Source organism: Silurus aristotelis (assembly GCF_946808225.1).
Source record: "Silurus aristotelis genome assembly, chromosome: 21".
In the NCBI taxonomy this organism is placed as follows: Eukaryota; Metazoa; Chordata; class Actinopteri; order Siluriformes; family Siluridae; genus Silurus; species Silurus aristotelis.
Window position 1 is genome coordinate 5919550 of NC_139594.1, and position 27895 is coordinate 5947444.

At 39.1% G+C, this 27895-nt stretch overlaps 1 protein-coding gene across 2 annotated transcripts; it reads left to right on the plus strand.

Moving 5' to 3' along the window:
• The first annotated feature begins 414 nt into the window (after positions 1–414).
• Positions 415–27840, plus strand: tyk2 (tyrosine kinase 2). Of its 2 annotated transcripts, XR_014530536.1 has the most exons (25): positions 415–573; positions 12627–12829; positions 12912–13035; positions 13128–13260; positions 13454–13617; positions 13778–14156; positions 14242–14427; positions 14735–14892; positions 14987–15104; positions 16501–16684; positions 17422–17540; positions 17638–17805; positions 17904–17991; positions 18167–18294; positions 18388–18523; positions 19651–19802; positions 19890–20040; positions 20149–20243; positions 20335–20527; positions 20686–20804; positions 20886–21058; positions 23921–24038; positions 25513–25623; positions 25716–27113; positions 27349–27840. XR_014530536.1 is itself a non-coding variant. In XM_083523225.1 (24 exons), the coding sequence occupies exons 2-24, from the start codon at positions 12646–12648 to the stop codon at positions 25854–25856; spliced, it is 3522 nt and encodes a 1173-aa protein (XP_083379351.1). In that variant the 5' UTR covers positions 415–573; positions 12627–12645; the 3' UTR covers positions 25857–27840. The 2 variants fall into 2 exon arrangements, 1 of the variants encoding a protein (XP_083379351.1); XM_083523225.1 differs by having other exon boundaries at positions 25716–27840.
• Positions 27841–27895: the final 55 nt, after the last annotated feature.

Consider the following 27895-nt stretch of genomic DNA (forward strand, 5'->3'; position numbering starts at 1 on the left):
AATAACGAAAAAAATAAACTTTTTTAAATGGTGCATGTACTCGAGAGTGTACTGAAAGCTTAGACTGATTTATTAAGCAAGTGCACTCAGGTGTGGCTTCTGCTTTTATTGATATGAAAACCTACACCCACACCCTCACACACTGTAGGTAAGATTAAATACCAAGGATTTACTTTACCAGGGTTTCGGTATCAGCCTCTGTTGATTTTTATTTTATTTTAGCAGCGTGTTATTTCTAGTAATAATAATAATAATAATAATAATAATAATAATAATAATAATAATAATAATAATAATACATTTATTATTATTATTATTATTATTATTATTATTATTATTATCGTCATAAAAAAACTCAGCATTATAGACTTTTATTTTATTTTTTATACCGTCGCGCGTGTTTACACATCAGTTCGTTTGCGTACGTGCGCTCACGCGCCCTCCCGTGGGTCGACTTGAGCAGCACGACGGAAGTGTGAGAGAGTCGCAGGTGGCGGAAGGAGATGTGACCTAAACACCTGAAAACCCCCCAGAATCACTGGCCAGCTTTTCTCCAGTCTGCAGTGTTGGACGGTAAGTGTGAGGAGTTTCAGTTTCCGTATCTTCCTTTATTCCACTGTCGCCGAACACACAGAGATTCAGTAAAGTCTGGTGTCGGGAACCAGGAAGTAACCGTTCTGCTCCTCACTGCTGCTCCACTGAAGAAAACTGGACTCAGTCTGGAGAAGCTGCTGAGAGGCTATGAGAGTTGAGATGGTTGTGTTGATTGTTGTGTTGAGATATTTGTGACGAGTGTTGATATGGTTGTGTTGATGTGAGTGTTGAGATGGTTATGGTAAGTGTTGAGATAGTCAGTGTAGATATTGTTATGGTCAGTGTTGATATTGTTATAGTCAGTGTTGATATTGTTATAGTCAGTGTTGATATTGTTATGGTCAGTGTTGATATTGTTATGGTCAGTGTTGATATTGTTATAGTCAGTGTTGATATTGTTATAGATATTGTTATGGTCAGTGTTGATATTGTTATGGTCAGTGTTGATATTGTTATAGTCAGTGTTGATATTGTTATGGTCAGTGTTGATATTGTTATGGTCAGTGTTGAGATGGTTATGGTGACTGTTGAGATGATTGTGTTGAGATTTGTGGTGAGTGTTGAGATGGTTGTGTTGAGGGTTGTGTTGCGATGGTTATGGTGAGTGTTGAGATGGTTGTGTTGAGATGGTTATAGTGAGTGTTGAGATGGTTGTGTTGAGATGGTTATGGTGAGTGTTGAGATGGTTGTGTTGAGATGGTTATGGTGAGTGTTAAAATGGTTGTGTTGCGATGGTTATGGTGAGTGTTGAGATGGTTGTGTTGATTGTGTTGAGATGGTTATGTTGAGTGTTGAGATGGGAATGGTTAGTGTTGAGAGTTGTGTTGAGATGGTTATGGTGAGTGTTGAGATGGTTTTGTGGTGCGATGGTTATGGAGAATGTTGAGATTGTGTTGAGATGGTTATGGTCAGTGTTGAAATTGTTTGTTTGTGTTGAGATGGTTGTAATGATGGTTGTGTTAAGATGGTTATGGTGAGTGTTGAGATGGTTGTGATGATGGTTGTGTTGAGATGGGAATGGTTAGTTTTGAGATAGTTGTGTTGAGATTGTGTTGAGATGGTTATAATGAGTGTTGAGATGGTTGTGTTGACAGAGTTGTGTTTGCCAACTGCATGTGTTTCCTTTTCTAATTGTCTCCACTGTTGTGAAACGCTTTACACTAGATTTTGGAGTGTGGCTGAGGAGATTAGTGATCATTCAGCTGCAAGAGCTTTAGTGAGATCAGACACTGATGCAGGGTGAGGAGCTCTGGGATGCAGTCAGTGTTCTGGGGTTTACCGTCAGTGCCCTCAGCAGAACATTTGGGTTCTTCCACTCCACCATAACGCCATGCCTATAGAGCTGGCTGTGTGAATGGTATAGAATGTTACAGAATGTCTACAGAGACGTCCACTGCAATCGTGCACTTCCACTTTCTTCACAAAAGTTTTGTGAAGAAAAGCACTGTGGGTGTGATGGCCAGATGCCCATCCCCACTGGCTGTATAGTGTAGATCCACTCGACTTAATAGGAACATTACAAAGGAAAGGAGATTGAAATTGGCTGTGTCTATAGATAAGTAAGAAGCTGACTTGCAGTTCCAGGTGCATTTGCACAACATCTATTATAAAAAAATTAATGACTTTTGATGACTCACAATAAGTGGGTTTTTATCTGTCTGAGTTTTTCTTCATGGTCTGTCAAATAAATGGCATGTGAACTCAGGATAAACCTCTTTATCATGCTCAAGATGTGCTCATAACACCACATGCAGTATTCACTAATGCAGTGACTTGCAGACTAAGTCATGGTTTGTGTTTGTGTTCTTATTTATGTTATGGTTAGTGTTTAAATTGTGGTTCCTGTTTGTTATAGTTGGAGTTGTGGTTCGTGTTTGTTATAGTTGGAGTTGTGGTTCGTGTTTGTTATAGTTGGAGTTGTGGTTCGTGTTTGTTATAGTTGGAGTTGTGGTTAGTGTATGTTTTTGTTGGAGTTGTGGTTAGTGTATGTTTTTGTTGGAGTTGTGGTTCGTGTATGTTTTTGTTGGAGTTGTGGTTCGTGTTTGGTATAGTTGGAGTTGTGGTTCGTGTTTGGTATAGTTGGAGTTGTGGTTCGTGTTTGTTATAGTTGGAGTTGTGGTTAGTGTATGGTATAGTTGGAGTTGTGGTTAGTGTATGGTATAGTTGGAGTTGTGGTTAGTGTATGGTATAGTTGGAGTTGTGGTTAGTGTATGGTATAGTTGGAGTTGTGGTTAGTGTATGGTATAGTTGGAGTTGTGGTTAGTGTATGGTATAGTTGGAGTTGTGGTTAGTGTTTGGTATAGTTGGAGTTGTGGTTAATGTATGGTATAGTTGGAGTTGTGGTTAGTGTATGTTGTGGTTATTTATGCAGTTATGTTTAGTGTATGAGTTGGAGTTGTAGTTATTGTTGTGGTTAGTGTTGTAGTTGTGCCTAGTTTTTGTGTCGTGGTTTAAGGTTGGTGGTGTAGTTTAAGGTTTGTGTTGTAGTTTAAGGATAGTGTTGTAGTTTGTGAATAGTGTTAGTGTTGTAGTTTAAGGTTGGGTGTGGTTAGTGTAAGTTGTAGTTTGTGGTTAGTGTTAGGTGTAATTTGTAATTAGTGTTGTAGTTGTTAGTGTTGTAGTTTAAGGTTGGTGTTAGGTGTGGTTAGTGTTGTAGTTTAAGGTTGGTGTTGTGGTTTAAGGTTATGGTTTGTGTTGTAGTTTGAGGTTATTGTTAGGTGTGGTTAGTCTTGTAGTTTGGATATTTTTTAGTTTGTGGTTAGTGTTGTAGTTTTTGGTAAGTGTTATAGTTTAAGGTTAGTGTATGGTGTAGTTTGTGTTAAGTATTGTAGTTTAAGGTTATTGTTGTACTTTGAGGTTAGTGTATGGTGTACTTTGTGGTTAGTGTTGTAGTTTAAGGTTATTGTTGTAGTTTGAGGTTAGTGTTGTACTTTGTGGTTAGTGTATGGTGTACTTTGTGGTTAGTGTATGGTGTAGTTTGTGGTTAGTGTTGTAGTTTGTGGTAAGTGTTTGGTGTAGTTTGTGCTTAGTGTTGTACTTTGAGGTTAGTGTATGGTGTAGTTTGTGGTTAGTGTTGTACTTTGAGGTTAGTGTATGGTGTAGTTTGTGGTTAGTGTTGTACTTTGAGGTTAGTGTATGGTGTAGTTTGTGGTTAGTGTTGTACTTTGAGGTTAGTGTATGGTGTAGTTTGTGGTTAGTGTTGTACTTTGAGGTTAGTGTATGGTGTAGTTTGTGGTTAGTGTTGTACTTTGAGGTTAGTGTATGGTGTAGTTTGTGGTTAGTGTTGTAGTTTGTGGTTAGTGTATGGTGTAGTTTGTGGTTAGTGTTGTACTTTGTGGTTAGTGTATGGTGTAGTTTGTGGTTAGTGTTGTAGTTTGTGGTAAGTGTATGGTGTAGTTTTTGCTTAGTGTTGTAGTTTGTGGTAAGTGTATGGTGTAGTTTGTGGTTAGTGTATGGTATATTATGACACTTTTAGATGTACACAATGTTCCCTCTCAGTGTTTCCAGGCTTTAAAACAAAGTCTCTTCCGTGTGCGTGTGCGTGTGTCTGTGTGTGCATGTGTGTGCGTGCACAGGCGTGCATGTGCGTGTGTGTGTTACCTGCTCACATATGATTCTATTTATTCCTGATGATCTTGATACTTCCATTGTAGTGTGGTGTGGAATTAATTTGAATCGATGTGTCATTTTTACTAGGAAGTCTGTGTCCTCTCTCTCCGCTGGTGCCATTTCCCATATGCAAATCATGCAAAAAACTAAACCAAACGACAGCTTTGTTTATTACTCTGCTGCCAGAAATCACATGCTCACAGAAGACTTGCTCTTTTTCCAAAATCATACGGTCAAGCTCCTCCTGTCTTTATCTGCTGAACGCTAAGCTTTTTTCAATGCGTCAATTATAAGAACAAAAAAGTTGTAGTGTCATCATCAGCTCAGATACACTGAACAAACCGTCGGCTGAGAATAGAAGTGTTGGTGTGATGTAAATTTGAAAGGATAAGAGATGATCGATATTAAAACGAAGTTCAGGAGAAAAGTGTGGGGAGTTATTCTTTCTGTCTCACACACACACACACACACACACACACACACACACACACACACACACACACACAAACAAACTGCTGCAATGGAAATGTATCAGTCAGTGAACTTTTGCTGTACCTCCACAAAGGCTCTCTATACACCTCCACAAAGTGAATAGTAGGGTACACAATTGTACAATCCAGAGCACAAGAGTAGCACACACACACACACACACTCACATATAGTTTGCATAGGGAACAATGACAACAAAAGTTTTGCAGGAAAATTGCACAATTGAAACAACTTCACCCCAGACCTCCCTGCCTAACATCAGATTGATAGATTATTGGATGGATGGATGGATGGATGGATGGATGGATGGATGGATGGATGGATGGATGGATGCATTTACTTGTCACATGTCACATTACAGCACAGTAAAATTCTTTCTTCGCATATTCCATTGATGTTAGGAAGCTGGGGGCAGACTTCAGGGTCAGCCATGATACAGCACCCCTGGAGCACAGACGGTTATGGGTCTTGCTCAAGGGCCCAAAAGTGGCAACTCAAATCCCCAAACTTCCGATCAGTAACCCTAGATCTATATAAAATATCCCCACAGTCACACCGCAAAATCGAGTGGAAAGCCTTCCCAGAAGAGTGGACCTAATTAAAACAGCAGGAGTCTGAAATTGGATGTTTAACGAGCACATTTGGGTGTAATGGTCAGGGATGCACATCAGATGTTTGCCTTTTTTTTGTCACACAACCTAAAAGGTGTGTAACATTGTATATTAGACCACAGCATACAGACTGCAGATTAATTCACTGTGCATATTGCAGACAAAACTCATGAGCCAGAGTAAAGCTGTATACTGAACTACGTGTACACTTACACTTCCTCATACAACATTTTTTTCTTAGAAAATGCTTCCAAAAGCGCTTTTCTTTTTGTTTGTTTCTTTTTTTTTTTTTGGAAGGGTGAGAGACTGTGTGAGACTTGACACCTTGTTATCTGTTATTAAGAAGTTGACGGTGTAAATGTAGGCAAATTAGTAGGTATGTGAATTTGAGGTTTTGTTCTATTTTTATACATTTTGATCAAATGTTTTTGATGCAATATAAAATAAAGTCAAATCAAAGCAGCCATATATTAATCCTTAACAGGTACATTTGGGAGATTCTATTTTAACCAGGAGCACTTGGGAATGTTTCGAGCTCAAGTTGAAGCCAGTGGTGGTCGAAGTACATAATTCCTGTACTTGAGTAAAATTTCCACTCAAGTAAATGTGGAAAAAGCACTTTCTTTTAAACCTACTTGAGAAAAGAAAGTAAAAGTGGTGCTCTATCGGAACCACACTATATGGCCAAAGTATTGGGACACATGACTTTTCCCAGAAATATGTGGTGCTTTCCAAAACTGTTACCACAATGTTGAAGGAACTCAACTGTACAGGATACATACCTACTAGTTTCATTTATAACATACATTAAGTTTGTACATTAATTAATTTTTTTTTATTGTACATTAATTAATTAATTGTTATTAATTTACTGTGACAGTGATTTACTGACCATGAATATACTGTTTATATGGGTTGGGGTGGAAGATTTCCTGCTATAGAACTCAACTATAGACCTCAAACATCATTACATGACTTTCTAACACCCTCATGGCTGAAGAAGCACAGATCTCTAGTGGAACATCTTCCCAGAGAAGTGGAGTTTATTATTATAACATGTAAATGTGGATTAAATATGGAATAGGATGTTTTCTAAAGATAATCTTATGGTCAGATGTGCACAACCTATATACAAGTTGTATGCAAAAGTTTAGGAGCCCCTGACAATGTCCATGATTTTCATTTATAAATATTTGGGTGTTTGGATCAGCAATTTCATTTTGCTCTATCAAATAACTGAAGGACACAGTAATATTTCAGTAGTGAAATGAGGTTTATTGGATTAACAGAAAATGCGCAAAATGCATCAAAAGGAAATTAGACAGGTGCATAAATTTGGGCAGCCTTCTCATTTTGTTGATTTGAATACCTGTAACTACTTAGCACTGATTAATTGGAAAACACAATTGGTTTTGTGAGCTCATTAAGCCTTGAACTTTATAGACAGGTGCATCCCATCATGAGAAAAGGTATTTGAGGTGGCCAATTGATTTGTGACTGATAAAACAAATATTGAGTTATTTGGTCATAACGAGGGGCGTTATACATGGTGACATAAGAACACAGCGTTCCAAGAAAAACACTTGGGCAAGGTTCCATCATGCTGTGGGGCGGTGTGGCCAGTGCCAGTACTGGGAATCTGGTTAAAGTTAAGGGTCGCATGGATTCTACTTAATATCAGCAGATTCTTGAGAATAATGTTGAGGAATCAGTCACAGAGTTGAAGTTACGCCAGGGCTGGATATTTCAACAAGACAACAACCCAAAAACACTGCTCAAAATCAGGCATTTATGCAGAGGAACAAGTACAATGTTCTGGACTGGCCGTCCCAGTCCCCAGACCTGTCACCATGTCATTGAACATCTGTGGGGTGATTTGAAGCGGGCTGTCCATGCTCGGCGGCCATCAAACCTACGTAACTAAACTGGAGATGTTTTGTAAGGAGGAATAATCCAAAATACATTAATCCAGAGTCCACCTGTCTAAATTTCGTTTTTGACGCATTTTGTGCATTTTCTGTTAATCCAATAAAGCTCATTTCACTACTGAAATATTACTATGTCCTTCAGTTAATAGATAGATCAAAATGAAATTGCTGATCTAAACACCCAAATATTTATAAATGAAAATCCGGGACATTGTCAGGGGTTTCTAAACTTTTGCATACAACTGTATAAACGTGTATACACACAATCCTGGGCAAGAAAAACCAACCCTAAAATGGCAGAATATGAATATTTAAATGGACTTGAGAACAAATCATTTGGTCAGAACATCAGCATGAAGTAAACAGACCATGAATCTTCTCTACCTCTTCCTCTTCCTCTTCTTGCTGCAGAACAATGAAAAAAAAAAAAATATATATATATATATTTTATATATATATATATATATATATATATATATATATATATATATATATATATATATATATATATATACACATACACAGTACAGACCAAAAGTTTGGACACACCTTCTCATTCAAAGAGTTTTCTTTATTTTCATGACTATGAAAATTGTAGAGTCACACTGAAGGCATCAAGGGCTATTTGACCAAGAAGGAGAGTGATGGGGTGCTGCGCCAGATGACCTGACCTCCACAGTCACCGGACCTGAACCCAATCGAGATGTTTAGGGGTGAGCTGGACCGCAGAGTGAAGGCAAAAGGGCCAACAAGTGCCAAGCATCTCTCGGGGAACTCCTTCAAGACTGTTGGAAGAACATTTCAGGTGACTACCTCTTGAAGCTCATCAAGAGAATGCCAAGAGTGTGCAAAGCAGTAATCAAAGCAAAAGGTGGCTACTTTGAAGAACCTACAATATGACATTTTTCAGTTGTTTCACACTTTTTTGTTATGTATATAATTCCATATATAATTCCACATGTGTTAATTCATAGTTTTGATGCCTTCAGTGTGAATCTACAATTTTCATAGTCATGAAAATAAAGAAAACTCTTTGAATGAGAAGGTGTGTCCAAACTTTTGGTCTGTACTGTATATATATATATATATATAGTAAAAAACTAATAATTATATATTTCTATAAAAAAATCTCTCTCCTTATAAAGGTGTGTGTGTGTGTGTGTATATATATATATATATATATATATATATATATATATATATATATATATATATATATATATATATATATATATATATATATATATATATATATATATATATATACAGTGAGGAAAATAAGTATTTGAACACCCTGCTATTTTGCAAGTTTTCCCACTTAGAAATCATGGAGGGGTCTGAAATTGTCATCGTAGGTGCATGTTCACTGTGAGAGACATAATCTAAAAAAAAAAAAATCCTAATCTAAAAAATGATTTTTTAACTATTTATTTGTATGAAACAGCTGCAAATAAGTATTTGAACACCTGAGAAAGTCAATGTTAATATTTGGTACAGTAGCCTTTGTTTGCAATTACAGAGGTCAAACGTTTCCTGTAGTTTTTCACCAGGTTTGCACACACTGCAGGAGGGATTTTGGCCCACTCCTCCACACAGATCTTCTCTAGATCAGTCAGGTTTCTGGCCTGTCGCTGAGAAACACGGAGTTTGAGCTCCCTCCAAAGATTCTCTATTGGGTTTAGGTCTGGAGACTGGCTAGGCCACACCAGAACCTTGATATGCTTCTTACAGAGCCACTCCTTGGTTATCCTGGCTGTGTGCTTCGGGTCATTGTCATGTTGGAAGACCCAGCCTCGACCCATCTTCAATGCTCTAACTGAGGGAAGGAGGCTGTTCCCCAAAATCTCGCAATACATGGCCCCGGTCATCCTCTCCTTCATACAGTGCAGTCGCCCTGTCCCATGTGCAGAAAAACACCCCCAAAGCATGATGCTACCACCCCCATGCTTCACAGTAGGGATGGTGTTCTTGGGATGGTACTCATCATTCTTCTTCCTCCAAACACGTTTAGTGGAATTATGACCCAAAAGTTCTATTTTGGTCTCATCTGACCACATGACTTTCTCCCATGACTCCTCTGGATCATCCAAAAGGTCATTGGCAAACTTAAGACGTGCCTGGACATATGCTGGTTTAAGCAGGGGAACCTTCCGTGCCATGCATGATTTCAAACCATGACGTCTTAGTGTATTACCAACAGTAACCTTGAAAACGGTGGTCCCAGCTCTTTTCAGGTCATTGACCAGCTTCTCCCGTGTAGTTCTGGGCTGATTTCTCACCTTCCTTAGGATCATTGAGCCCCTACGAGGTGAGATCTTGCATGAAGCCCCAGTCCGAGGGAGATTGACAGTCATGTTTAGCTTCTTCCATTTTCTAATGATTGCTCCAACAGTGGACCTTTTTTCACCAAGCTGCTTGGCAATTTCCCCGTAGCCCTTTCCAGCCTTGTGGAGGTGTACAATTTTGTCTCTAGTGTCTTTGGACAGCTCTTTGGTCTTGGCCATGTTAGTAGTTGGATTCTTACTGATTGTATGGGGTGGACAGGTGTCTTTATGCAGCTAACAACCTCAAACAGGTGCATCTAATTTAGGATAATAAATGTAGTGGAGGTGGACATTTTAAAGGCAGACTAACAGGTCTTTGAGGGTCAGAATTCCAGCTGATAGACAGGTGTTCAAATACTTATTTGCAGCTGTATCATACAAATAAATAGTTAAAAAATCATATATTGTGATTTCTGGATTATTTTTTTTTTGATTATGTCTCTCACAGTGGACATGCACCTACGATGACAATTTCAGACCCCTCCATGATTTCTAAGTGGGAGAACTTGCAAAATAGCAGGGTGTTCAAATACTTATTTTCCTCACTGTATATATATATATATATATATATATATATATATATATATATATATATATATATATATATATATATATATATATATATATATATAAACAATTATAAAAAGACCTTTTATAAGGAGAGAGTTTTCTAAAGTTACAGACACACAGTCAGAAAACACTTACTCTACACACATTCTCACCAGGACCTTTGGGTTATGCTTGTGGTCTTGCAGTAGCTTCTCATTTCACACAGTTCATGTCTGTACTTCACAGTAGTGAGGAACAGGATGTTTTTATTTCTGAAAAGCAGAGGAGTAAAGAGGAAGATACTGCACTTTAAAATCTAGTGAGGTTCAAAGTAAGAAACTACTCTGATGAAGCACATGTATACTTAAGTACAGTGATAAAGGAAATATACTTTTTTTTTGTTTTTATTTCTATCTGCTTTTTTTTATTTACCGACTCTAATTAGAAGGTGTTGTTTTGGAGAAACGACTGGCCGGCCCATTCGACTATGCTAAACGGTTTTACTTTCTGATGATCACGCCAAGTTTGTTTCCTGTGTTTATCCAGAGGAAGATAATAGCCCTTTTGGGATTGGATTTCAAATGGATCTTTTTTTATCTACGAACTTGAATTTTCCACCGCAACACGACATCTGCATAGAAAATCACTGGCATGTGCTCTGGACTGAAAGGATGGAGGACGGCGCAAAAAACAAAATCACAGAATTGCATTATTTTGCAGCAATTGTAAGATAATACATTTCCACAGAATCCCATATAATTTAATCCCATCCAAATAGGGCTACAATCTAGTAATTTCATTACTCCGCTCACTCAGTTGATTTTATTAATAACAACTCACCTCGGCAGACTTTTCGCAGAAGATTATGCAAGATTTGATTGAAATGAATAAGCGAAATTGATTTCTTTTTTTTTTTTTTATCCTTGAGCCCACACCCATTCCTGCCCATGCATGCAAAGCTCCACCCTAAGATCGGCAGTTCATTCAGAGTTTGCATTTGGCCGTCGTGCAGGCGTTCAAGCCCACTTGGATGGTTAACTGCTTAAATATTAATTCATAATGATTTACAAGTGCTGTCACTTTCCTTTTTCTTGAGAAACAAACAAAACAAAGACAAGAGGTCTAAACAAACATAAACAGGACTTCTGGGGTGTATGGCAGTTTTCCACTTGTTTTTTTTTTTTTCCAGTCACAATATCATTTGTTTTGATTTACGATTGTATTTTTCTACCCAGTTATTTATACTTGTCTGAAACAGTAAATCAAATTGACTATCAATGAAAAAGATGGAAGGAACTGGTGCTGTCTTTCACCCAATGAGTGTGTTTTAAGTGCAATTACGTTACTGCTTTCTTGACCTCAGTGTGGGTAGTGCTTGGGAAATCTGATGCCATAGACTTCCTTCCATTAAGTTCTTTGGAAATGTGTGTGTGGATGTCCATGTATCTATGTATGTGTGTATCTGCTATATGGAGTGTGTGCGTGTATATGTATGCGTGTGTATAAACCGATGCTGAAGTAGTGCTAGTGCACAATGGCATCATGTATAATATCGTGCATCGTGTGTACACAATATATACACACGATGCACTTTTCCGTTTGCACTGCTTGAGCATTGAGGTTTCATTCAGGTGTCCATCAGCAGAACAGCACTCCTCATCAATTAGATATGAGAAATCGGACACGCCAATCACAAACATCTACTAAACCATAACCCTTGAACACTATTGATCCAAGTGTCCTTTAATACATTCATACATTAATATTAATATTAATATGAGGCTGGTGGTTTTAAGTACCTCCTCAAGATCTTTGTAGAATAATGAATTATTCAATATGTTCATGTATTAATTTTAGAGTGTAAGGATCTTGCACTGAGGAAAGGCTTTCGTCTGGCTTCCTCTGCCCCTTAAAGCCCAGATTGGTAAAGTGTTACAGTGGTTAGTGGTTGACCTTCTGCAGATTTCCCCTGAGCTGCTGGAAAGCAACTAGAGTGCCTATCAGGTTCTTGACCATCCTTTAAACTCACACATCCCCTGATTGCTCGGTTTGGCCAGGCAGCCAGTTCTAGGATGTGTCCCGTGTTTCTCCAAGATTAACAGTTCGACAGTGCTCAGCAGTTTTCTTCAAAATTTTCAATCCAGCAGGCATGTTTTTCTAGCTTGATCTTTTGTCTCAACACAATCCTGTCTCTGAGCTCTGCAGCTTTTCCAGGCTCGGTTTTGCTTTTTTTTCTTGGTTTGCTTATGCATTTTCAGATGTTAGACCTTATATAGACAGGAATCTAGATAAAAACACCAAGTCACCAATTTTAGCACACTTCTTGTGATTGTTTATTTAATGATGGTCTTGAAACACATTCCCTGCTGTTATGAAGGTACTAGAGGTGACATTCCTGTGTGAACAAGTTGGACCCTGACTTTGGTCATTGAAGAGGAAGTTCAAACTTTTTTCATGTTTTAACAGGATTTTTATGTAAATATTCTACCCTACATGATAAACTGAGAGTTTATGTTTGGCAGGTGTGAATGCGAATGGAGGATGTCTAGACGTGGATGTTTCAAGAGTTCAAAGAAAGGGGCGTCCACAGAGCAATGCGAGGCGCCTCAGGAGTCAGGGATTCATGTTTACCTGTTCTGGACCAAAAATGGAGATTGTTATCTGACTCACCAGGATGGTGAGGTGACAGCAGAGGAACTCTCGATCCAGGCAGCAAAAGTTGTCGGTAAGATCGTCCGCATGCACCTGAGTGGTCTGGTCGCTAAGGAGACGTAAAAGATTTATAGCATGTTTGTTGTCTTTCTCAGGGATCACACCAGTATGCCATGTTCTGTTTGCGCTCTACGACCCCGGGTGCTCCTGTTGGTACAGTCCTAACCACAGATTCGACCCAAAAAAACAGTCGAACCTGATACTTCACTTCCGCATGAGGTTAGTGTGGGATTTTTTTGTGAGATGAGCTTGATGATGAATATTCTAACAGCACTATTTGGGCAAATACGTATGTATTTTAAAATATGCAGGTTCTATTTCCGGAACTGGCATGGACTTAACGAGAAGGAGCCGATGGTGACGCGTTACGCAACTCAGACAGGGAGCGATCATGGAGCAGCACCTCTGCTGGAGCTCGTGTCTCTGGAGTACCTGTTTGCTCAAGTGAGGTTCAAAAGTCTAGTAGTTAATCCTCATTTCTTTTTTTTGTTTTTTTTGTAATATCTCCTTTTTGCTACTATGAGTCTCCATATTAAGGCTTGGGTCAGTCCCAAGCAATCCCCCTTTTTTATTCGAAATTCATTTCTTTTATATTTTCCAATCACTATTGTGTTGTTTATTTTTTTCGCTGGTGAAGGCAAAATGTGATTTTGTGAACGACGTGATGTCGCTGGATGATGTGTCGGGTGAGCAGGAGATCAGCAGCTTTAAAAATGAGAGCTTGGGCATGGCTGTGCTGCACTTATCTCACAAGGCTCTGCAGAATGGAACCTCTCTACAGGAAGTGGCCAAACAGACCAGGTGTGAGCTTGAGACAGTTTTTGCATGTGTTTATTTTAAGTCATGCTGAATGTAAAAGGATGATATCCAATTGTAATTCCCCGGTGAGTAAAGGAAAATGAATTCTGATCCTGATGTGCTGATGTTGCTAATAAAAAAAAATAAATAAATACTTTTTCAGCTTCCTGCGCTGTATTCCCCGTTCGTTCTCTCGCAACCTCGCCCAAGACAACTTTCTAACGAAGTTACGCATCCGACGCGTGTTTGCCGACTTTGTGCGAAGCTTCCAGCAGCATACAGTGGGCCAGGGCAGGCTCTGCTCTCAGGAAGTCATGTATAAGTACTTGTCCACTCTGGAGCGTCTGGCTCCCAACTTTGGAACCGAGACCTTCTCCATCTTCCACCACACCCTGAGGCCGGACAGCGACGGCAGCGGCTCGTATCTCAACGCCTCGCGAGCGAGCGAGCCTGCTGAAGAGATGACCTGCGCTCAGCCCACACACGAGGTCATGGTGTCTGGCAACACTGGCATCCAATGGAGGAAGATTCAGGCCCAGAGGGTACTTTTTGTGTTTTTTTATGTTGCCATGGAGTGTTTCAGCACTTTTTTTTTTTTTTTTTCGGTTAATTATGGTTTATTTGCAGGCTCAGGAAAACAGCTATATGGGAAACGACTACTTGAATAAGAAGAAACGAGAAAAGCATGACGCTGGCCAACAAGACAATACCACTCCAGAGAGCTGGAAAGTGTTCTGTGACTTCCCTGATATCTCCCACATTGCTATAACAGGAGCAAATGTCTGCATCAGCCAGCAAGACAACTTTGCAATGGTGAGACCCTGAACATTATACTGGTACTGCGCTGTTAGGGTAGAAATTGCAAAAAAGAAATGAATTAAGATCTACTTGAAAATGGTTTATTATTATTATTTTTTTTTTATAGAATAATATGATCTTAGCCGTTTTCCGAATTTAAATGCTATATATTTATACATTTTTTATTTATTTTTTAATAATTACCATGTTATGGTTTTGACTTCCTCTTTGGAGACACACTTCTTGTTTCGCTTTAAAAATGATGTAGGCAACTTTCGTGTGAAATATTGTATGGTGCGTCTCCAAATGTGTTGTCATGCAGGACTTGCGCTTGAAATCTGCTCTTGAGGCACGCTCTCTGGTGTCTCTGCTCGATGGGTACTTCCGCCTGACGGCTGACGCTCACCACTACCTTTGCCATGAGGTGGCACCACCCAGAGTGGTCCTGAGCGAGGCAAACGGCCTTCACGGTCCAATACTGTAGGTGTCCGAGTGACATTTCTTATAATCGAGTTGCACAAATTTCCTTTTACCGTGCTCACATGCTCTTTCTTTCCTTTTTCTTCCTTTGCAGCGATGAGTTCGTCCTGCAGAAGCTGAAGAAGGAAAATGTCGAGGACGGCGCATATTTAGTTCGCTGGAGCATTCTGGACTACAGACGTATCATATTAGCGGTTCTGAGTGGGACCGAGGTATTATTTGTATCAATCTTCTGCCGTACAGAATGTTTCTGCGTCATGCAAATCGAAATTCGACTCAAACAACCTCGTTATCTTAGACATTTCTCACATTTTGGACCTAAATGACTGGTCATAAACTCTGGAGGACTTTATTTTCCTGTGCTGGTATTTCATTGGTGGTGTCATGTGATCCAAACCTCAGGTCAAATTAGGTTGTACAAGGTCATTATTAAGGATGAACAATGAAATTAGTATAACAGTCCCAGTTATTTAAGAGGAAAAAGTCAACACAGCATATGATCTCATAGAGTAAAAGGGCTTAGTTTTTTCTTTGTGTTTGGGAAATTCAGCGTCATACCCAGTCAGGACGTCATGATTGTGTCACGCTCATGTGATTACAACATGGGTGTGTCATTTCGAGGAAAACGGCGATGATGCATGTTGACGAAAAGAGTGGCGAGGGCTCCTTTTTTTTTTCTCCTCAAAAGCACACAGTCGTGACGTCCAAATTGGTAGTGTGTGTATGTGTGTGTGTGTGTGTGTATGTATGTATGTATGTATGTATGTATGTATGTATGTATATATATATATATATATATATATATATATATATATATATATATATATATATATATATATATACACACACACACACGCACAGTGGTACCTCGACATACGAGTTTAATTCGTTCCGTAACCTTGCTTGTATTTCAAAGCAAATTTCCCCATTGAAATTAATTGAATTAATCCGTTCCAGCCCCCAAAATGCCACCCCAGTTATTTTTGTTACGTGTTTTTAAATGAGAAAAATGTATTTATAAATGACAAATATTGTATAAAAACATAATAAAAGAGAATGTAAAGATATAATAAGGTTTTATTCAGTGTATTTTCCTTGGGGATGAGACGACTTGAGCTAACGAAAACGCCGGTGGGGGTGTGTGTGTGTGTGTGTGTGTGTGTGTTTGTGAGTGAGTGAGTGTGCGGGGTGGGGTGGGGGGGGGGTGTAGCGGCAATAAGCAGAGGCGGAGGGAAAACTCATCTAGCAGCGGCGTCTCGAGCTCGTATGTCAAGTTTTCGCTCGCGTATCAAAGCAAAAAATCGACCGAGTGACCGCTTGTATGTCAAAAAACTCTTATGCAAGAGCACTCGTATGTCAAGGTACCACTGTGTGTATGTATGTATATATATATATATATATATATATATATATATATATATATATCTCTTTTGTATGATTAGTACTGTAGACTTTTGCTGAATGAGTACTGAAACTTAAAAAGGCTCTTCATCCAAAACATTATAATGCTGAGACCATGATCTTTTTGGTGCATTCATATAATATTATTGTACGTTTATAAATAAGCCTCTGGATTCTAATACTCTGTCTGAACATTTGTATCTCTAGGATGGACAGGCTCAAACACATAAGCAGTTCAGGATCGTGCAGAAAGGCTCTGTGTTTACTCTAGAGGGCTGGGACCGAGAGTTCTCGAATGTGAAAGAGCTCACTGACAGCCTGAAGACCTTTGTGCTTAAGTCTGGCCAAGACTGCTTCACTGTGAAGAAGTGCTGCCTGCCCAGACCTGCAGGTGATTTAAAGAGTTGATTATATTCTGGAAAGTTCGATGGTATACAATATGAAATCTACCTGTTTAGATGTACTGACGGTTGGAAGATGTTTTTTTTTTTCCGATGCCCTTTCTTGTATGTTTACAGATATTTTTAGTAAGATTAATATATGCAGTTAGACTCAGTCTCACATCTCCTGTGTCAGTTTCTGTTCAGCTGAAAGTGTTTGCAAAAGGAAGCCGTTATTGATTAGAATTTATTTCGTCGATCGTTTCGTGATAATGCGCTGATTAAAAGGTGTAGCAGGATGTCTTATGTGCTATTTAATTTATATATCAGGCCTGTAGATCACCCATGCTACTGTTTTTAGAGCAAGCTTACTTTGTTGATGATGACTTGTTAATTTGCTTGTGTTCAAGAAGTAGGAGTGCAATAATATTAGCAGCCCCCTGGACTTATTACCCCCAGATCCTGAGCTGTATTCATGCCACTGCCAAATTAGACACAATGTATGTCGATTTCTCCAACAGTTCTCAGATTACTAAATAAAATGGGTTTTAAATGGGACAAAATATACTTGGCTGGTCATCAATAACGTCCTGGGCAACACACCAAAGTACCAGCCATGTGTGGGAAGCAGTACAGTGGGATCCAAATAAAGCAAACATTTCCAGCTAAGAATATTTCTGATATCTCCTGAAGAATAATGCGCATCTTTTTCTTGTTCATGATCTTTCTCATCTTTGCATGGTTTCAGAGCTGTCAAACCTCCTAGTGATTAGACAGGACACGAACAAGACCAAGCCTTCAACCTGTGAAAGCTTCAATCTAAGCCAACTGAGATTCCATCAAATTAAAGACAAGGAGCTAATACAGGTTAGCTTCACCCAGACGTCCTTTTAAATGCTGCTTTAACTTTGTCACGGCATTTTTACATGTCGGTAATTTCATTTAATCTCGTTTTAATATTCAGGAACAGCACTTAGGCCGTGGCACCCGGACCAACATATACTCTGGTCGCTTGTTGGTGCGCAGCGGAGTGGAAGACGATGAGGACGAGTGGAACAACAATCACACCAATGAAAAAGGCATTCGTGTGGTTCTGAAGATCCTGGATCAGAGCCACAAGGACATAGCGCTGGTGAGAGATGATGTCTCATTACGAACTCCGGTTATCGTATGATGATTAAACCCATTAAAATAATATGATAAATACTTATATTGACTTCTGTTTTGCAGGCATTCTTTGAAACTGCTAGCCTCATGAGTCAGGTGTCTCACTCTCACCTGGTTTTTGTGCATGGTGTTTCAGTCAAAGGATCTGAGAGTGAGTCGCGAGCTTATTTGGGATTTCCTCTTTTGCTAACGCACCTGTTTCGTTCTCACGGTTCTCTAACTGCGCTAATGTTTTTATTGTCTGTCCAATATTATATTTCTTTAGTTATTTATATATAAATGCAGTTCAGTTCACTTACATCTGGAGCATCTTTGTGTTCGAACAGACATCATGGTGGAGGAGTTTGTCGAGTTTGGCCCATTAGATGTCTTCCTGCACAAAGAGAAGGCTCGTGTGACTCCTCAGTGGAAGTTTACAGTGGCCAAACAGCTGGCCAGTGCACTCTGTTATCTTGTGAGAATAAAACAGTTCATATTATGTTATAGAATCGATCAGTTGAGTTCTAAACCACCATATTCCTAAATAAACAAATGTCTTTGCCTTTAGGAAACGAAACGCTTGGTTCATGGAAATGTGTGTGCGAAGAATATTCTGGTTGCTCGCAAGGGTCTGGAGGAGGGCACATTTCCGTTCGTGAAGCTGAGCGACCCGGGCATCGCTCTTACTGCACTCTCACGTGGAGGTACAGGACATCACAACTTGTTGCTGAACATCTTTTTGAATAAGAACACTTTACTATATGACTTTATGGTATAATATTGTGTAAGAGTGAAAATTCCATTCCACATTTAGTCCCTATGTTCCACTAGATTTTGGAGTGTGAATGTACGGTTTTGTGCTTGAGGGTGTTAGTAAAATCAGGTAGGAGGCCTGGGGTGCAGTCATTGTACCAATTAATACAAGTGGTGATCAGATGGGTTGAGGGTCAGATCTCTATAGCAGGCTACTCAAGATATTCCACTTTAAACCATGTAAAATATATCTTTCGCGAGCTGGCTGTGCACAGGGGCATCGTTGTGCTGGGACAGGTTTAGGATTTTTTTAAAGGGAAATTTTGATGCCATCTCTTTTAAATAGACCCTATACAATTATGATCCTCCAACTTTGTGATACCATTTTGGGGGAAGAACCACATATGGCTGGAAAAGTCAGGAGTCCCAATACTTTTGACCATATGGTGCGTGTGTGTGTGTGTGTGTGTGTGTGTGTGGGGGGGGGGGGTATAGACAGTAAATAAATAACAAATCGACAAGAAGATATTATGTATCTCATCCAGAATGGCGTTTTTTTTGGAGTCTGGTTTTTCTAAAGGTTTTTGCCCTCAAGTCATTTCAGGCAGTTTTGCCTTTGCATCGTCACGTGTTGTTTGCTCGTTGTAAAATAAATATGTAATGAAAATAAAAAGCTACTTTCTGGCATACCAAGGTTTGTATTTCAAAGCTCCTTTCTCATCCCACACACAATTTCCATCCTATGCCTATTTTCCAGGCTATTTGTATAGTTTATTTATTGCAAAACTGATTATTACAACTTTGATTAAAGACTCGGAGCAAAAACGATAATCTGGACAGTCGTGAACCTTTTTTTTCCCTCTTTAAAATGTTTCTCTCGGATATCTGTGTGTATTTTATCTGAGTTCATAGTCAGTGGTGAAACAGGAAGCCTAATGTTAACCACTTCCTGGTGGTTGTGTTTACTTCCTCCTGCTTTTTTACCTTTAATAAGGTCACAGAGTGGTGCAGCGCCGAAGGCATCTTGTCTGTTTTGTGATCATTGGGTTGATTTGCGTTCGCGTGTTCCACTTTGTAGAACGGGTGGAGCGCATCCCGTGGATCGCACCAGAGTGTGTGCCTTGCGGATCTGTAATAGGCAGTGCTGCGGATAAGTGGGGCTTTGGAGCCACGCTGCTGGAAATCTGCAACAATGGAGATCTGGTCATGAGTGGCAGTACTTTGCCTGAGGTACACCATCGGTCTAAATGATGTGCAATCCACTTACTGTTTGAAAGTGAAATGACATAAAACACTGCATTAACCGCCCTCCAACAGAAAGAGCGTTTCTATGAAACCCAAAGCCGCCTGGCAGTCCCTTCATCTCAGGAGCTGGCCAGCTTTATCAGCATGTGTCTCACTTATGAGTCAGCAGCTAGGCCTTCATTCCGGACTATTCTACGGGAACTAACAGAAATACAGATAAAGAGTGAGCTCTCTTTCCCCTCACTTTTTTTTTACAGCATTACCAGTGATTAGTCCATTTCATTAGGACCTGACACCAGTAAACATTAATGGTTTTGCTTATTACTAACAGACCCAGACATTTCTTCTGACTGTGAGGCACTTCCAGACAGAGATCCCAGTATTTTCCTTAAGCGGCACCTGAAGAAGATCCGAGACCTGGGAGAGGTTAGTTTGCTTCTGTCTAAAGTTGTGCTGAAGATCCTGGTTTTCCTATACAATTTTTTTGTCTCAATTTCTCTCTCATTCTTTTTTTCAGGGCCATTTTGGTAAAGTGATGCTGTACGTGTATGACCCTGCTAACGATGGCACTGGAGAGTATGTGGCAGTGAAGACCCTCAAGCAAGAAGGGGGCAATCACCTCCACGACTCTTGGATGAAGGAGATTGAAATCCTCAAATCTCTCTACCATAACAACATTGTCAAGTATAAAGGCTGCTGCACTGAACTGGGTGAGTTCTTCAGCTCTCCAACTCATTCCCTTCCAATCTAATGGCTTGTACATATTCTATTAATGATATTGTTCTTCGAGAAGAATGACTCAAGCTCGCTGTTTCGGATGATTGCCGGTTGTTCTTTTGTATGATCTCGAGTTATTATGATATTTCAGGTGGTCAGGTGGTCCAACTAATCATGGAGTACCTTCCATTGGGCAGCCTTCGCGATTACTTACCCAAACACCGCCTGGGATTCACACAGAATCTGCTCTTCGCCCAACAGATCTGCCAGGTAATCAAAGACGTTCTGTGTGTGTTCACTGGTTCATCAGGGAAATCGCATGGATTAAAGAGTTTGCTTGTTTCTCAATAGGGAATGGATTACCTGCACACGAAACGATACATCCATCGGGATTTGGCTGCTCGCAACGTTCTGTTGGAGAATGAGGGAGTGGTGAAGATCGGTGACTTCGGCTTGACTAAGTACATTCCTGAGGGCGAGGTGTATTACCGGGTTCGGGAGGATGGAGACAGCCCTGTATTCTGGTTAGTTAGAGAGGATTTATGTTCATCTTGAGGAAAACTTAACTCTGAGGCACATGGAATGTTGTTGTTTTTTTCCTTCAAACGCTTGTGATTTTTGGTTGTCGGATGGAGTTGCATTTTTGTTTGTCACCTATGAGAAGTTTGTACAACACTTACTAAATAGTTACCGCAGTTACGGTGTCATTTAATAGGAGAAAATCTGTAAATGATCCCAAGCATATGGACCCAGAGTTACAAAGGTTCGACTTAGGATGCAGTAAAAGTATAATAGTCTTCACCCTCCACTTCGTCCACATGCCTGCTACATACATACATACATACATACATACATACATACATACATACATACATACATACATACATATATATATACACACTCACTGTAAATCTTATACGGTATGGTAATGTAAATTGCTCTTTTTTGCTCAATTATGTACCATAATTTGTTAAACTATTTACAAATTACAGTTTACTCCATACTAATTAACCTTCTTTAAGACTCTTTGGTAGCCTGGGCAATGTCTCGACCTTTAGGTTACAATAGAATTATCGGAACGCATCTCCATTGTAAGTTTGGGAACTATCTGTAGTTCGAAATCACTATTAGTTGCCTTAGATCAAGAGATGGAGAGCTTTTTTTCTCACTACCAAATTTCTAGTGTCTTAGTGCTAAAAAATCCAAAGGAGCAGTAGCAAATGTTTGACCTTTACAAAGATAAAGTTGTTTATTGCCTTAGTTTGCTCCCTACGTTGATCCACAATGAGCAAGCCAGTAGCGATTGTGACAAGGAAAAACTTCCTAAAATGGTATAAGGAAGAAACCTTATAAGAATGTCCGTTCGTTTTGAGTTGCTCAGTAACTTCATGGATTTTTAGCCTGTTCTTGTGGAACCACACTCAGCTGCACAGAGTGAGTCTCCAGTTCAAGAGAACTCCATCCAGATGTAGGGAATTGAATCTCTCAGATCCAAAAACTAGGAAAGGGATAGGAACACTGGTCAATGGAACCTCAGGAGCATGTTTAACAGGAGAGAAGGAGAGTAGAGGAGCGACAGAGAAAGAGAAATAAGGATTATCACACAATGATCATGGTGTAAGGAGGGGACTGAAATAGCGACCTGTCCTGTAGTGTATTGGCAGCACTGTAAGCAACAGTAGAGTGTACAGTTGAGGAAAAAAAGGTGAGCACTAGGTGATGGAAGCAGTACACTCCAGCACAAAAAGATCTGAGATTTTGCCAGCTATAGTGTGAATTATGCATCGCACACCTGGTATTCCTGGGAATCTATAAACCTTGTGGTCAGGAAACCAGTACTCTGTGTTTGTCACTGAGCCACTGTTGCAAAGGATGTGAGTTGAAATCCCAGCACTGCACCCAGCACCAGATCATTGATCAAGATCCAGAACTGTTCAACTGATCGCTGTAGCCTGCCAACTGTAAGGTATTATCCTGAGCCAGCCTTGAATTTGTGTGCAAGCTTGGGGTTTACGTTTTTTGCACTGTGGGTAATGTTGCTACCCAAAATGAAAATAGACCAGAGAGAAATTGAGAAGCCAGAAAAGACCACATTTTAATTAAAGGTCAATACACTAGAAAGAGGCTTTTACTTGTCACATGTATCCTAAAGCACAGTGAAATTCTTTATATATCCCAGCGATGTCCCTGGAGCACAGAGGGTTAAAGGGCCTAAGAGTGGCAGCTTGGCGATACTGGGACTTGAACTCTGACCTTCCAATCAATAACCCAGAACCTTTAACCACCAAACCACCACCTTCTGGGTTATTCAGGTTTCTCTTTTAAAGAGTGGTGTTCAAGTCTAACTGGGACTTTTAATTTTGCAGGTATAAAAATGGCGGTACTACAGGATAAGTACTACAGGCTAGTTTGTCCTACTACTGATAGGCGGTACACATGTCGTGGGCCAGTCCACAGAACGGTTATCAAGTAGGCAGAAAACAGTGTTATTGCATGCATGGAACAGTGTGTGCTGACTTCTGTTGAACAAAGAGTAAGACCCACGCATATCTACAGAAGACATCAAGCACAGGACAGTATTGAGACGCTCAGCCGCAGTAGGACATTCGAATGGTGTAAAGGTTTCAAAGATGTCCGTCTGTGACGATCCTGGTCGTTTCTGGTTCCCAGCCCACAACATTCATTCCTGTGAACATTCAGCATGTGGAACACCTGATCCTGGATAGTCGACGAGAGACAAATCTGTCTATGTGGGAATGGTGAACACAGTCATTCAGAAACCTCTGTATTTTCGAAAAGTTCGCGCACTGAGTTGAAGGCCCATTTGGACACTTAAAAAGTTCTTTGAAGGTCAGCGTTTCAGCACTGATGATGAAGTAAAGCAGGCTGTCCTAGGAAGGTTCAGGTATACAGACTAATTTTTCTATGCCAAATCTTTCCAGTCATTAGTGAAACGCTGGGATAAGTGTATAAATGTAGCAGGGGAGTATGTCGAAAAATAAATACAGTTTCCACTCCTTGAAATTTGCTCTTTAAATTTAAACTCGAAAGTCCTGGTTTTGACATGAACTTCTCCCGTTTCTACCAGGATTTTACCCACAACGCTTGTAATTCTCACAGTATAAAATAATGACTTCATTGAGACACAGACGCATCAATATGAGCTAAAAAGGGAGTATTTTTCCCCAGGAACATCTTAATTAGTCAGGAGGCATGGAGTATCCTGCCTGCAGAGTATCTCCTTTAAGACTTGTCCAAACACTATATGAATTCATGAGCAGACTGAATTAACTCTAGATATTCTACATTTTGTGAAATTTGTGAATGTACCAGAATATACCACATTCTTGATTGTTCTGATTGTTGTATTTTCACCTTATTTTTAGGTATGCCATCGAGTGTCTGAAAGAAAGCAAGTTTTCCTTTTCTTCGGATGTCTGGTCTTTCGGTGTAACGCTGTATGAGATCCTGACACGCTGTGACCATCGTCAAAGTCCACCTGCGGTCAGAAACTATTCTATCTCCGTCTCTGTTTTAATAATAATTACTACTATTAACACCAATAATGATCATTATCATCATAATTATTGTTTCTTATACAGTATTTGTATACTTGTGCAGAGGATTTGTTGTGTATTATACTTGTATATAATAAGCATTGAACACGTCACCATTTTTCTCAGTAAATATATTTCTAAAGGTGCTATCGACATTAGGTTTCTACAAGATGTTGGTAACAACCTATGCAATCCAATCCAAATCATGTGAAATGACACACGGAAAAAGTATTGCACACATGAAGAAAGGGAGGTGGAAAAAAAAAGCCTGGAAACTCAAGACACCAGCTGAAATCAATTAGTAATTAGAAGGCAATCCTGCCCCATGTCAGTGCAAATTAATATTAGCTGGTTCAGTCTCAACTAATGGCCTGTATAAAGGTTACAAATTTCACCATAAATCGGCCTCAACCAGGTGCTCCACGCAAGATTTCTGACAAAGGAGCGAAAAAAATTCTCAGAAATGTTGTCCAAGAGCCGAGGGCCGCTTGTGGAGAGCTTTAGAAAGACCTGGAATTAGCAGGTACAATTAGTAATGCACTCTACTGTCATGGCCTGTGTGCACGCTCACCACGCACCACTCCATTTCTGAAGAAAAAGCATGCTGAAGCTTGTTTATAGTTGACCGCACAACATTTGGACAAGCCTGTGAAATACTGGGAGGATATAGTCTGGTCAGATGGGACCAAAATTTAACTCTTTGGATGCCATAATATACACCATGTTTGGAGGAGAAATGGCACTGCACATCACCCCAAAAACACCATACCAACAGTGAAGTTTGGAGGTGGGAACATAATTGTGTGGGGCTGTTTTTCAGCATAAGGTACTGATGAACTTCATATAATTGAAGGAAGGATGACTAGAAAAATTTACCGAGACATTCTTGATTAAAATCTGCTGCCATCAACCAGGATGATGATCATTTGGGCGAGACATCGATCCCAAACACACAGTCAAGAAAACTTTCAAATGATTTCAGTGACAGAAAATAAAGCTGCTAGAGTAGCTCAGCCAATCACCTGACTTCCCATTAAAAATCTATGGAAGGAACTAAAGATCAGAGTTCATAGAAGAGGCACACGGAACTTTCAAGGTTTGAAGAATGTGTGTGAAGAACAATGGGCCAAAATCACGCCTGAGCGATGCGTGCTCTTAATTTCTCCATACACGAGGCGTCGTGAAGCCCTCATTACCAACAAAGGCTTTTGCACGAACTTTAAAATACATTTCTGTGTCATTTGACATTATTATACATAATTTATGGACCTGTATGGTTGCATGGGTTGTTACCAACATCTGGTAAACATTTGTCAATAGAACTTTAATATTTACTGCGAAAAATAGTCAATGCTTATTTTACCTGCTGTATACTATTAAATAGTGTGATAATTGTACACAATTTGTTGCTCTTGCTACAGAAATATAACGACATGATGGGGATGGTTCAAGGTCAGATGACTGTAATGAAATTGATTAGCCTCTTGGAGAAACACAGGCGGCTGCCGTCCCCTCGGGACTGTCCACACGAGGTAGCGTGAACCTTTCCAAAAGCACGTTACCAAGCCGGCTCTGCTGATCATCTCAGACACTGTACTAACTACATGCCTTGTTCTAATTTTAGGTGTACATGTTGATGGAGCAGTGCTGGCACTTTACACCAGCGCAGCGTCCAACATTCCAGTCCTTGGCAGAGTCTTTGGAGGAAATTCGTCGTACCTATGAGGAGCCTGCTTTGCGACTTGCTCAGATTAACCATCGCTGACCACGTTTACAAAGATATTTATGCCATTTCTTGATGATGTGAGCAGATTGACAGCTATGGCTCTAAAACAGGCATTGCTTAAGTGTTCTAGTAACAAGTCAGGCCGCTCCGATCCTTAAGCACTTTTTGGTCGATGTTTTTTTTTTTTTTTTTTTTTTTGTTAAAGAAATTGAGTGTTTACTAAAGTTAGTACAGCGATGAAACTTTATATCTTGCTGTGACTAATTGTTGTAAATAGATACATTACTGGTATTTTAAATGTTTATTTTTATGATTTACTGCTCTGCCTTAAACCGATATACAGAAAGTATATAAAGACTATTTTTCTTCTATTTTTTCTTTATTGTCACCTCTTTTCTTTTTATTACAAACTTAAATGTAAATGCAAATATAAACCAAAGTCAGTAATATGTTGTAAAAGGGCTTAATGGCTTTGCCTCTCTGCACCTTATTAGTTATTGGTTTTGTGAAAGGTTAATCTATGCTAAAAGCTTTTTTTTTTTTATTGTATTTATTTTCCTCTTTTATAAAATGAGTAATTCTACACGTAATAGTCAGTGGATTCCAGCATTATATAGAATGCTTAGAGATTAATTGTGATTAAAAAGGATGGATGGATGGATGGATGGATGGATGGATGGATGGATGGACAAATGGACGGATGGATGGATGGATGGATGGATGGAGTATACACACCAACATGGCCTAATTGAAAGTCTGTTTCTCAAACCTTTGAAAGGTTTTAAGTTGGTAAATGTTATGTACTATAGAAATCCATATAGATCATATAATAATAATCTAAGGGTACTATTTTTGTTGTGACCTGAAATCACTGATAATACTTAAATGCAAAGGAGAATTGTCTGTCCGATTAATAATACTCCAACGAACAAAGTCACCGATATGCAAGTCAGTTTTTTCTCCAAACATTTGCAAACATTTTTTCTCCATTTTTAAACAGTAAATGATTTTAGAAAATCTTGTTTTTGTGGGGGGGAGGAATAAATGTTATTACTTAGATCATGAGTCTTCAACAGGTGGTCCAAAGCAGTACTGCAGAGGAACTGCTAATTAATGTTGTATAATATAGTTTTTGAAAAAAAATAAATGAACAAACATGGGGAAAAACATAAAAGATTAAATATTTAATTTAAAAATATATAATTATTGCATTAAAGTTCTATTAAACTTAGATATCATGTAAATGTAAAATTGTCTACCTGACAGTAAAATTCAATATTAGGTTCTAAAATTAAAGCTGAAGTTCATGTAAATGTATAATAGTCCACCTGCAAATCTATTAAAATAAAATACAACTTTTCAAATATGTATGAAAACATGAAAATATACAGAAACTATTGCATGTACAACATTGTTCTAACTGTCTTCACATAATATAACTAACGTAATATGCTTGGTTTCTATTAATATTAGTGGCTATGTCTCACATTTTTTTTTCATGGTTCCCTGCCCCATCTCTCTATCACCTAAGGGGTCCTTGACCTGGAAAATGTTGAAGACCATTGACTTATATTGCTAGATTTTTTATTTTTTTTATTTTTTAACCACAGTGATGTTTTGTCTTAAAATCATCATATTCAATTATATTCAGGACCTGTAAGTTGCCATATTTTCCATTCATTTTTTTTTCCATTTATCTTTTTTTATGTATATGATTCAATGATTGTAAAGTATAACTCAACTTTCCTAGAGCACTGTGAAATTAGATGGAACTCAAGACTTCTAGAGAGATAACAGTGATGTCTGACTTGCATTCATACACACGTCTTTGTTAGGCCATAAACATGTTTGTTTTTTATTTTTATTTATTTCATTGTGCAGTGATGAATGTTAGATGCAAAACTGAACCTATGTAATTGATATTAATGCTACTTTCCTTGCTGTGTGAAAGTAAAACATGAAAAAAACTTAATGATGTGTAGTACTTTTTAAGGTCTAAATAAACATGTAAGGTGTAAAAGGTACAATTTTCTCGTTACTGCAACTTTCTCGTTACTGTAATTTTAGCAAGTAGTATT

Excerpts from the sequence above, each read along its gene's own strand:
- tyk2 (XM_083523225.1), top strand. The coding sequence starts at position 12,646 with ATGTCTAGACGTGGATGTTTCAAGAGTTCAAAGAAAGGGGCGTCCACA. Across the intron at positions 12,830-12,911 it reads CCAGGCAGCAAAAGTTGTCG|GGATCACACCAGTATGCCAT; the intron begins GTAAGATCGTCC and ends TGTCTTTCTCAG. Across the intron at positions 21,059-23,920 it reads GGAGACAGCCCTGTATTCTG|GTATGCCATCGAGTGTCTGA; the intron begins GTTAGTTAGAGA and ends CCTTATTTTTAG.